General features: G+C 34.7%; 1 protein-coding gene across 3 annotated transcripts; it reads right to left on the bottom strand.

Moving 5' to 3' along the window:
* Positions 1 to 1,738: 1,738 nt before the first annotated feature.
* LOC135618388 (uncharacterized) lies at positions 1,739 to 4,732 on the bottom strand. Of its 3 annotated transcripts, none has more exons than XR_010488991.1 (4): positions 4,608 to 4,732; positions 3,496 to 3,630; positions 2,964 to 3,261; positions 1,739 to 2,869 (listed from the first exon to the last, which is right to left on the bottom strand). XR_010488991.1 is itself a non-coding variant. In XM_065119271.1 (4 exons), exons 1-4 carry the CDS (start codon positions 4,652 to 4,654, stop codon positions 2,864 to 2,866), a joined length of 399 nt encoding a protein of 132 aa, XP_064975343.1. In that variant the 5' UTR covers positions 4,655 to 4,718; the 3' UTR covers positions 1,739 to 2,863. The 3 variants fall into 3 exon arrangements, 1 of the variants encoding a protein (XP_064975343.1); XR_010488990.1 differs by having other exon boundaries at positions 3,496 to 3,633; positions 4,608 to 4,724; XM_065119271.1 differs by having other exon boundaries at positions 2,964 to 3,171; positions 3,496 to 3,633; positions 4,608 to 4,718.
* Positions 4,733 to 11,563: the final 6,831 nt, after the last annotated feature.

The raw sequence follows: 11,563 nt of genomic DNA, 5'->3' as shown, positions 1-11,563 counted from the left end.
GTCCCGCTCACAGGTTCTACACGTCCTTGGTTCCCCATTAGTCTACCGGGCCTTGGATTAATTGTGGCGTGCTTGGATCTCACAACAGCGTCAACAAACCATTTATGACTTGAGTCGACGAATGCCACGTTGCATGGCCACAACCCTTCTTATATTAGGCCTTTTTTCCCATAATAAAAATAATTTCCAAAAAACTATTATAGAAATTACTAAACTATATATATATATATATATATATATATGTGTGTGTGTGTGTGTGTACAGATTATCTTAACAATGCATGTTTAAGGAAAATTATTTTCTCGACTCGAACAATGATTGAGGTACCTTATTGATCGATCTATCAAGATTCATCAAAATTAATATATTTAAAGCTTATATTATGTTTTATTTTATTTTTAAATAGAAAATAGAAGTGACAATTCATTTGGAAAAGCAGTCAAAACCTCACGAGTTAAACATTTGGGTCATTGATCATACTTTTTTTGTTATGCTTTAATTTGTAGAATGAAACCTTTTTTTTCCCTTTTAAGTGGGAACATTTAAAATCCAAAGAATTACAAAGGAAATTGTAACAAAAGATAGAGGAGAGATAATATGCATCAATTTATGAAATTTTAGTTCATGAATAAATCATAAGAGTAGCTCTTGCAAAGGGGGGCGTGGGGGGATTCCTTAACAAAGTGAGGTGTGCAACCAAAATCCTTTTTGTTATGTAGAAAGAGTGTCAACTTTTCTGAGGCATTAACTTAAATGCTTCTGACCCAAAGCTAATTATAGTTCCTTGTAAAAAGGGGGAAAAGAAAGACCAGTTGAAAGGTGTTGAAGCATGAACAAGACATTTGAAATGACCTTACCACACGAAGGAAAAGCACAAAAGGATGGATCAACGGAGGCAAACCAAAGTTGGAGGCCAGAAGGGAATGCAACAGTAAGTGTTGGGCTGGATATGGCAATGTCTCAAAAAGAAAGAAAAATTAGGTGCTTTTGTGGGGGTGCTTAAAAGAGAACATGTAGATTCCAGAGCATATTAGTAGGGACCTATGTGAGTGTGGTAGACTTGACTCAACACCAAAAAGGGTAGATTCTGATGAGGCCTAAAGATGGGGTTGGAAGACAACAAAGAGTTGATGAATTGGCATGGTCCTTTAAAAAAATGCCAAAAATTATTCCCCACCCTTATTGTCTATAGTTAGATCTGAGAATCTCCTTTTAAACACCTATTCCAACTTTTTTTTTTTTTTGGGATTTTTGGTCAGAGAATAATTGGATAAATGATCATGAATAAAAGACATGGAGAAATGTCTTGCACTTGCTGTCACTGGTTGTATGGTGTTTATGATGACAGTCTCATCATCTATTTGATCTTTATTTTATTATTTTTTTGTTCTTTTAAGCCAAGCGGGATCAAATGATTGTCACATGTCTCTAACACTATCTTCTAGAGAGAAAATAGATGTACTGAAAATAATGTGATTGGCTTCTTGCTTTCCTTATTTTACATGTATGGGTGTATTCAATAATTAGATGTAAATAATGAAAGGTTCTCAAAATTATGGTATTGTTAGTGTGATCACCATGCCATAATCAACCAAGCTCGGATTGAACATTCTTTTCCTTTTTAAACCATATAAAATTTCTAAAGAAATATTTGTAACATTTGTGATGTTTCAAGAATAAAAAATAAGAGGTCTCAGCCACTGTGGAGTCCAGAAAAAGGTCAGTATACAAATGTTCTTATTGTTGTGTATGCTCCATTTGCATGTTTCACCTTCTGAGAATATCTTATACAACTCTTCTTCCACTATAACTCAGAAGAACTAAAAAAGAAATCTTGTAAATGCTTCAGGTGATGCAATTGATGCAGTCTTATACTATTGAATTGGTACATAAACCAGTCCTGTAGATACTATTATACTATTTCAAGTGGACCATGCTAACCATCTAAACTAGTACAAGTCCTCTTACCTGTTGATGCACTCTGATCTGGGAACCAACATGATTAGTCCTTTCTCCTTCGAGTAATAATTGTGCCAAGTCAATTTAATCTTTCATTTCTGTGGTCAACTATCTTGAAGTCTCGAATGATGGGTCGTACAGAACATTATTTCTCAACCGAGTTGTTTTAATGGTTAGAGAAAACATGGCTGTAATATCTCCATTTTCCAATTCTCCCAGCAAAAGAAAATGCTCAATCATTAAAGCAAGAAAAAGAGAATTTTAAGAGGTGATGCTTTCTAAATGGTTGGCATTAAACCACCTAAAACATGGAGGGGACCTTTGACATGAAGGATGTTGTAGAGCATGGTGGACCTCTATTATCACATTTTTAATGTAATAAAATGAAATACTAGACAAAAAAAATTATGCCTACATCATGCATAATGCATCATACTAAATCTCTAGATGCATTAGCAAATCATGATTCTACGATAGTTGCACCTGAGTTGAGCTACAAACCAAAGAAAACTAGTAATGATTGACATAACAATTGACACAACAAGTATCATTTTTTTTTTTTTAATCATGGACATGTTAGAAAGTGATACTTGTTTAGCCATCTCTTCATTTGGGCATGTCTACTATCGGTCCTCATATTTATATTAGGCAAATGAAAATAATAAAAGAAAATAAATAAAATGCTCAAAATTATCTATACCGGTTTTTTTGAAACATAAGTCATGGTAATGTTACAGAAAAAATCAAGATAGCTTATATGAAAAGGGAGCGGAAATTACCTTTGATCAAAGAGTCTTGTAATGTTTGAAATACTGATTCTTTTATGGTACATGTGACTAGATCCATATTTTATGTATATGATGAAGATGTTCATTCTTCAAATGGCGCGATCTTGTCAATTTGATTAGAGCTACAAAATAGACATGAGAGCCATCAGTAATCTTGCTCATGTTTGAATATCCTTGAAATACAATTACTTTGAAGTGGTGAGTGGCTTCTCTCACCTGGTGATTGGTCTCCACTGTTATCTTCTTCCAATTCCATTGCCATACAAAATCAAAATTTATATTCCCCCAATTCAATAGTACTCGAGATTTGACTATATCATGTTCAGAATCAGCATGATATATACAAACTAAATTTGAATGAGTAATGGGAGTACAGGAGAGATGACATTCAGGCTTTTCATTGCACCACTCCATGATGCAGCTCCTGCAAGCAACACACACAACCTGAACTACCGGATATGTCAGCACTAAAAATGCCAGCTGACCAGGCTCGAATCCAGCTAATTTTTAGAGTCTGTAAAAGTCAACAAGTTCTTCATGAAGTCAACAAACTCTCGAAGTTATTTGTTGAGCAACATGAATTAATCTATAAATAAACTACTACATAAAGCGCTTTTTCTTTTTTGTACTTGAAAGAGACTTTAGTTTTGAAAAAGGAAAACCAAGATCAGGGCACCATTTTCATGCAGGGTTTAGAAAATTAAATGTAGTAAAAAAAAAATCCGAGTTTGCAACAAAACAAACTAACCTATTTTCTCTCCTTGAAGATCTTACAGACGGATTTTTGCTAGCAAGTGTGGCTTGTGGTGCCACAAGGCATAGGTAAATCAGCTGTTTGATGGCTGTCAAAACCTGGCATGGCCTTAGCATATTGTCTTCATCCCTGCTGCAAGTCCAATTATTAACATTAGCATGATTATTATATCTCAATTATTTGACTATTCTATGCACCTTGAAATCTTGAAGAACCGGGCACTTGTATGCTTGTCCAAATCCTATCCTCATGCAACATTTGTACTGAATTATCCAAGTTTAAACATGCTCCTTTAGAATCTTAAAGCTTGAGATTTTGCTGATTTGACACCGGTAACTACTTGAAACTGTATCCAGACTTTGAAATATTAAGGAAATTATCATCTCACTTCTCCAAATTATCGTTAAGCATCAAACTTCATGGAGTTTTAAGCATAAAAGAAGATACATCTGAGTGGGTGTTGCAAGAAATTATCCGTTTTGAATGGACATTTGATTCTTTATCAAGACCACATTAGATTCTCTAGTTACTCGACCAATAAAAGATTAAATATGATCTTGTCAAAGCTCTTGCTTTCACTGGTACAAACTCTTTAAGCCATTGAAATGACTACAATCTGCTAGCCATTGATTCTCCAAACTCTCTTGAACTTTCTAATCAATGTGGCATTAAATATGACCTTATCAACAGCGACCTTAGTAATTGTCTTTTCTCATGCAAGATAGCTTTAACCTACACACCGCTAGAGACGACTAACACCTTTTTCTAGGCCTTGTTGTATTGACTTAAAGTTTGCGATGAACTAGCAACACCAAGATGGGTTTTGCCGAATGAGCTTTGAGAACAGAGAACCAGAAAACAAATATCTCAACCGAAGATGATTGGTGGCTTGCAGGAGATGTATTATGAGCAGAACTTGTAAATGAATACATAGCTGAATTGGAAGGAGCACACCCAAAATCCGGCGTATGCAGAACGCATGAGAAGACAATTTGCCCTAAATTATGATTGCACGTACGTAGGAACATTGAATCGACGACATTCTGGCTCCCTGATATGCACAAAACAAGGTCTTGAGGAGACGAAGGAAGGCAGGCGAAGCTTACCGAAGAGGTGTCGGAAGGATCGTGGACATGCGCGAGGTCGTGTCCATCCTTCTCCACGGCCCGCACGATCTCCGGCTGTGCCGCCGAGGAGACTTCTCTCTCTTTGGCCGTTCGACGACCGCCAGTCGGCCCAATTTGCTGACGTCCGGTTCAAATTAATCTGGGACGAATTTAATTTTGACTTTTTCCTTGCAGCGTCCCGAGTCTAGAAAATTCTCGAACAACGACAGCAAAGTAATTATTTTCTCGCTCAAAATAGTAATTTGTAAACCATCAATTTAATAATGGTTTAATATTAGATGGATTGGAAGTTGATTTAGCACAATAGTCAAGGAAACATGTCTAGTGTCAGGTTCAACTTCATTTATTATTATTATTATTATTTTTCTTCTTTTTTAGTTTTTTTCTTCTAGCTTTTTACATGATTTCTTTCTTTGTCTGTCTGTTTGATTGAATCCCAAAAAAGATGCCATGTAAGAAAATACTATCTTTTTTTTATTATTTAATAGTTATTTATATATGATAAAATAATTTTCTCACTCAAAATATTTTTATATAACAAATAATTGATGTTTAAATCCTTCACCACATTGAGACAAACATTGAATTTGAAAATTGTTATAACAAAATATACCATGGAAAAGGAAACCGTTACATTTTAGTGAAAATGAGAAAAACTAAAGAAAATAGGAAAACCAAACTAAGTTGAATCCTTAAAAAATATCAACAAACATGAAAAAAATATATATATAAAATTCTAAAAAATCAATCTAAATTAAAAAAAATTGTTATAGTGGTCCATATGATTGTAAATTAATTTTTTTAAAAATTTTATAATATCTAGATTATTTCTTGAGATCGATATTATTATTTTAAGATTCAATCAAAATCAAGATATTGTATACAAGAAATTCATTTTTGTGGACCATTTTTTTAAAATAGTTTATTGACATATTTAGAAACTCAAATATTAAAATTGTTGAATCTCGAATTTTGATGATGAAGTCAATCATCATTTGTTATCTAATCCATATGTTGAGATAAGTGTACAGGATTAACTACAATGGAAGTAAGACATACAGCAGGAGTTGCGTCGGAGTCAAGACCATGATCATGTTGGGGGTTCGAGAGTTCGACAGAAGTCCAGACGGTCGTCGAAGGTTTTACGGGAACAAATTCGAGAAGTCTAATAGCTTGCCAAAGAAGCTCGTTGGAACTCGCTAAGTGGATCGTCGCAAGTCCAGGAGTTGGCCGGAAGTCCACCGGATCATCACCGAGGGTTCGTCAGATGTTCACCGGAAGTTTGCTGGAAGCTCGCCGGAAGAAGGGATTGACGCACCAGAGCAAGTTGCAGTAAATATCTTAAGAAATATCGTAGTTAGCATGTAGATTAAGCTAGGAATGGGAGGTGATCCCATTAACTTAATCTGGGGGCAATTGGGTCCTTGACAGACCCAAATTGGGCCGAATGGATCAGCCCATTCGGACCCAGATTTCCTGGCCGGCGGTGGCACCGCCAGAGCTCGGTCTCCGAGCTCTGTCAGGCGATCGTACCGCCCAGTCTGATGGTAGTACCGCCAGGACCCCGAAAATCCGAGAGATGACATCTTTGAGCTCCAAATTCAAACCTGTTTGGGGCCTATATATACCCCACCCTTTCCTGTATGAAAGGGCACCGAAAATCCAATCTTACTCTGTGATTTTTTGAGTTCAAAAGTGTTGTATAAGCTAAAAGTTCTCCTCCCTCTTTACTTCCAAGTTTCGATCATTCAAGAGATGAGTGAAAATTCTGTAAGGGTTGTCTCCTAAGCCCGTCAAAAGGAGTGAAACTATAAAAGGGTGGTTGGCCTTCGCCTATTGAAGGAAGACCTCTAGTAGACGCCGGTGACCTCATTGGAGGAGGAAGCCGAAAGTGGATGTAGGCCACGTTTGATCGAACCACTCTAAAATCTGGTTTGCATTTCTTTTGTGCTATTTATCTTAACTGCAAACTGCCTTCCTTACTTTACTTTAAATACATTTCCGTAAGCTTTCAAAGTTATTATTTACATGAAACGACTTTTATGTCGGAATCGGATTTCAATGTACGAATGCAGTTTTAAACGTCGAAAGTTTTTCGCTGCACTAATTCACCCCCCCCCCACCTCTTAGTGCTCTTGATCCTAACAATTAGTATCAAAGCGGGGTTAACTCTCAAACGGATTAAAACCTAAGAGAGATGACATACGCCGAAAACCAAGAGGGCCACTCTATTATACATCCACCCATGTTCAATGGGACGGACTACACCTATTGGAAGACCCGAATGAGGATCTTCCTTATTTCAATGGATTTTGAACTTTAGAATCTTGTCGAAAATGGATTTTCGAAGTCTTCTCTTCCAATGATCGATTGGAATGAATTGGAGAAGAAGACTTTCTCTCTTAATGCAAAGGCTATGAATGTCTTATTTTGTGCGCTTGATAAAAATGAGTTCAATCGTGTTTTTGTTTATGAAACCGCGTTTGATGTTTGGCATACACTCGAAGTGACTCACGAAGGCACAAATAGAGTGAAAGAGTCAAAAATCAATCTTTTGATACATTCTTTTGAACTTTTCCGAATGAAACCGAGCGAGACTATTGGCGACATGTACACCCGTTTCACGGATGTCATCAATGGTCTAAAAGGACTCGGTAAAAGTTTTTTATATTTTGAACTCGTAAATAAGATTCTAAGATCCCTTCCTAAGAGTTGAGACCCTAAAGTCACTGCTATTCAAGAGGCTAAAGATTTAAACAACTTCCCTCTTGAAGAACTAATCGGGTCATTAATGACCTATGAGATCACTTGCAAGGCTCATGAAGAGCAAGAAGACATCCTTCTAAAGAACAGGAAGGATATGACACTTAGAACTATAGATGATCACTTGAGAGAAAACTCAAGTGATGAAGACTATGACGATGACTTGGCACTTCTAACAAGGAAATTCAAAAAATTCATTAAGAGAAACAAGCTTAAAAATGACATAAAAAATAAATTTGAACCCAAAAAGGACCAAGTTATTTGCTACGAGTATAAAAAGCTGGGACACTATAAAAGTGATTGTCCTCAAGCCAAGAAGAGAACATCAAAGAAAAAGGCGCTCAAAGCAACGTGGGATAACTCAAGTGTGTCCAAAGAAGAGGAGTCCAATACCGAGCAAGTTGCTCGTTATGCCCTAATAGCCATCGGAGAGGAGAGACATACACCATCACAAGCTAGAAGCAAGAGATGGTACCTTGACAGTGGATGCTCAAGGCATATGACTGGAGATCCATCTCAATTCTCTAAGCTCACTAGCATAGATGAAGACTATGCCACCTTCGGAGACAACAACAAGGGTAAAATCATTGGCAAAGGTGCCATAGGTAATAAATCCAACTTCTTTATTGAAGATGTTTTGTTAGTTGATGGTTTAAAACATAACCTCTTGAGCATTAGTCAATTATGTGATAAAGGATATATCGTCAAATTCGAATCTAATGCTTGCATCATTGAAAAATCACTCAAAAACACATCTATGATTGCATTAAAACAGAATAACATATACACCATTGACATCAATGATCTTTGTAATGAAATGTGTTTCTTGGTTTTGAATGAGGATGCTTGGCTTTGACATAGGAAATTAGGTCATGCTAGCATGAAACTAATCACTCAAATATCATCCAAAGAACTTATACGAGGAATTCCTCATATCAAGTTCATCAAAGATAATGTGTGTGATGCTTGTCAATTAGGAAAACAAATTAAGGGTAGTTTCAAATCTAAGAATCAAATAAGCACCTCTAGGCCCTTACAATTAATCCATATAGACTTGTTTGGACCAATCTCTACATTAAGCCTAGGAGGTAGCAAATACGCCTTCGTCATTATAGATGACTATAGTAGATACACATGGACTTATTTCTTGAAATATAAAAATGAATGCTTTAGATATTTTACCAAGTTTTGTAAACTTTGTTCAAAATGAAAAGAGTTTATGATTTCATCAATTCGAAGTGATCATAGTGGTAAATTTTACAACCGTGATTTCCAAGAATTTTGTGAATCTAATTGATACAACCACAACTTCTCTACTCCAAGAAATCCTTAACAAAATATAGTAGAAAGAAAGAATATAAATTTATAAGAAATGACAAGAACCATGTTGAATGAACATAGCCTACTCAAATATTTTTGGGCTGAAGCCGTAAACACTGCATACTATATTTTGAATAGAGTTCTAGTAAGACTCTTACTCACCGAAACCCCTTATGAGTTGTGGAACAATAAAAAACCCAATGTTTCATATTTTAAAGTTTTTGGGTATAAGTGTTTTATCTTGAATGAAAAAGATGCCTTAGGAAAATTTGATGCTAAATCCGATGAAGAAATTTTTCTTGGTTATTCTTCGGTTTCTAAAGCTTTTCGTATCTTCAATAAAAGAACTTTAATTATAGAATAATCCATTCATATTATTTTCAATAAGATTTTCGAAATCAAGGAAAATGATTTTGATGATAATGTTAATTTTGATTCTCTAACTAGCAACTTGGATGCATCCCCTTCCGAAACATCCTTACCCAAGGATTGGAAGTATGTAGATGCTCATCCTAAGGAGCTAATCCTAGGAGACATATCGAAGGGGGTTCAAACACGTTCTTCTCTTAAAAAATTTTATGCCAACGTCGCTTTTCTCTCCTAAATTGAACCAAAATGTATTGACGAAGCCATGAAAGATGATTCATGGATTATTGCAATGCAAGATGAGTTAAATCAATTTGAGAGAAATGAGGTATGGAAGCTTGTTCCTAGGCCAAATGACCATTTAGTTATTGGTACTAAATGGGTCTTTAGAAACAAGCAAGATGAATGTGGTATTTTGGTTAGAAACTATTGGTCAAAGGTTTCAACCAAGAAGAAGGTATCGATTACGAAGAAACCTTCGCTCTTGTGTCTAGATTAGAAGCCATAAGGATGCTCCTTGCCTATGCTAATAATAATAATTTTAAGTTGTATCAAATGGATGTTAAAAGTGCTTTTCTTAATGGTTTTATTTCTGAAGAAGTTTATGTTGAACAACCTCCCGGATTTGAAAATAATAGCCTCCCTAATCATGTATTTAAATTAACTAAAGCTCTCTATGGTTTAAAACAAGCCCCAAGAGTTTGGTATGATAGACTTAGTACTTTTCTTATTGAAAATAATTTCACAAAAGGCAAGGTCGATACTACATTGTTTATCAAAAATTTTGAAAATATTTTTCTCATTGTTCAGATTTATGTTGATGATATTATCTTCAATTCTACGAATGAATCTCTTTGTGAATCTTTTGCTAAAACCATGAGTCTCGAATTTGAAATTAGTTTGATTGGAGAATTAACATTTTTCTTAGGCTTATAAATTAAGCAACTAAGAAATGACATCTTTATTAGTCAAACTAAATATGCTTTAGATCTGCTGAAAAGATTTAATATGGATAGTTCAAAAGCTATTAATACTCCTATGAGCACTTCCACTAAGAAGTTGATGAAAGTGGAGAAAGCTTCGATCAAAAAACTTATAGGGGTATGATAGGTAGTTTACTTTACCTCACTGCAACTAGACCAGATATCATGTTCAGTGTAAGACTTTGTGCTAGGTTTCAATCGAACCCTAAGATATCTTATCTCAAAGTGGTTAAAAGAATACTTAGATATCTTAAAGGTACCATAAATCTAGGATTATGGTATCCAAAATCTGAGAATTTTGAGTTAATTGCTTATGCTGATGCAGATTTTGCTGGGTGTAGACTAGATAGAAAAAGCACATTAGAAACATGTTAATTTTTGGGACATTCCCTTGTTTCCTAGCCATCTAAGAAACAAAACTCGGTTGCACTATCAACAACCGAAGCTGAGTATATTGCAGTTAATGCATGCTGTGCACAAGTTGTGTGGATAAAAAACACCTTAGAAGATTATAAAGTTCATCTTAAAAACATTCCCATTAAATGTGATAACACAAGTGCAATATGTTTAACAAAGAATCTCATTCAACACTGAAGAACAAAACATATTGATATTAGACATTACTTTATATGAGATCATGTCACTAATCATAATGTAATCATAGAGTTCATTGATACTATGCATCAACTTGTTGATATTTTTATAAAACCTCTAAGTGAAGAACAATTTGATTTCATTAGAAGAGAATTAGGAATGTTAATATGTCCGAATGCATAAACTTGTTAAAATTATTTTTTGGACTTTTTTGATTTAATGATCAAATCACTTAATTGCCATGATGATTTTACACAATTACATGCCTTAATTAGATGTTGGAAATTATGTGTTTTAGATACAAAAATTTTCATGATAATAAGCATGTTTTATCTTCATTTTTGAATTTAAAAATCTATAGCAAAACCTCGTCCGAATGCTTGAAAGTGTTAAATTTTATTTTCGGATCTTCTTGATCCTAACAATCGGATTTTATCGATACATTATTCTCTTTCGAACTTAATAAACATATGTCATATCGAGTTTTGGATTCATATCATTGATTTTTGACATATGGAATCAACTAGCAAATGCATCTCTCATAGACTTATCATGTGAAAAATATCTTTCGAGAAATGGATTTGACGATTCCTTCTTATATCTTTTGAGAAATAATTTTACGTGCAAGGATTTGATTTACACATATATCTTGATTCTTGTAAAAATAAAGTGTGCTTTAATATCATATCAATTTTAACTTCATTCGAGTAAGCTCACAAATGACTTTCCTCCTTCATGCAAAAAGATAATAACAAATAAAGAGGAAGAAGTAATGAAAGTCATCTCCATGTCATGTTTTTCCTTGAGATGTTTGTATAAATCCTATCACTCATTATTGAAAAATGATATAAACCTAGTTAAAATTTGCTAATATCATTCTCCTTTTTGTTGATGATAAAGAGGGAGAAA

Source organism: Musa acuminata, chromosome BXJ2-8 (assembly GCF_036884655.1).
Source record: "Musa acuminata AAA Group cultivar baxijiao chromosome BXJ2-8, Cavendish_Baxijiao_AAA, whole genome shotgun sequence".
Classification (NCBI taxonomy): Eukaryota; Viridiplantae; Streptophyta; class Magnoliopsida; order Zingiberales; family Musaceae; genus Musa; species Musa acuminata.
Note: the sequence above shows the minus strand (reverse complement) of the source record. Positions and strands in the feature narration are given on the sequence as shown.

Bases quoted from the DNA above. Each gene is read 5' to 3' on its own strand.
- LOC135618388 (XM_065119271.1), bottom strand. From the start codon at position 4,654: ATGGACACGACCTCGCGCATGTCCACGATCCTTCCGACACCTCTTCG. The intron at 3,634-4,607 runs GTAAGCTTCGCC...TTGGACTTGCAG, and splicing joins ATCCTTCCGACACCTCTTCG to CAGGGATGAAGACAATATGC. The intron at 3,172-3,495 runs GTTAGTTTGTTT...TGTTGCTTGCAG, and splicing joins TCTTCAAGGAGAGAAAATAG to GAGCTGCATCATGGAGTGGT.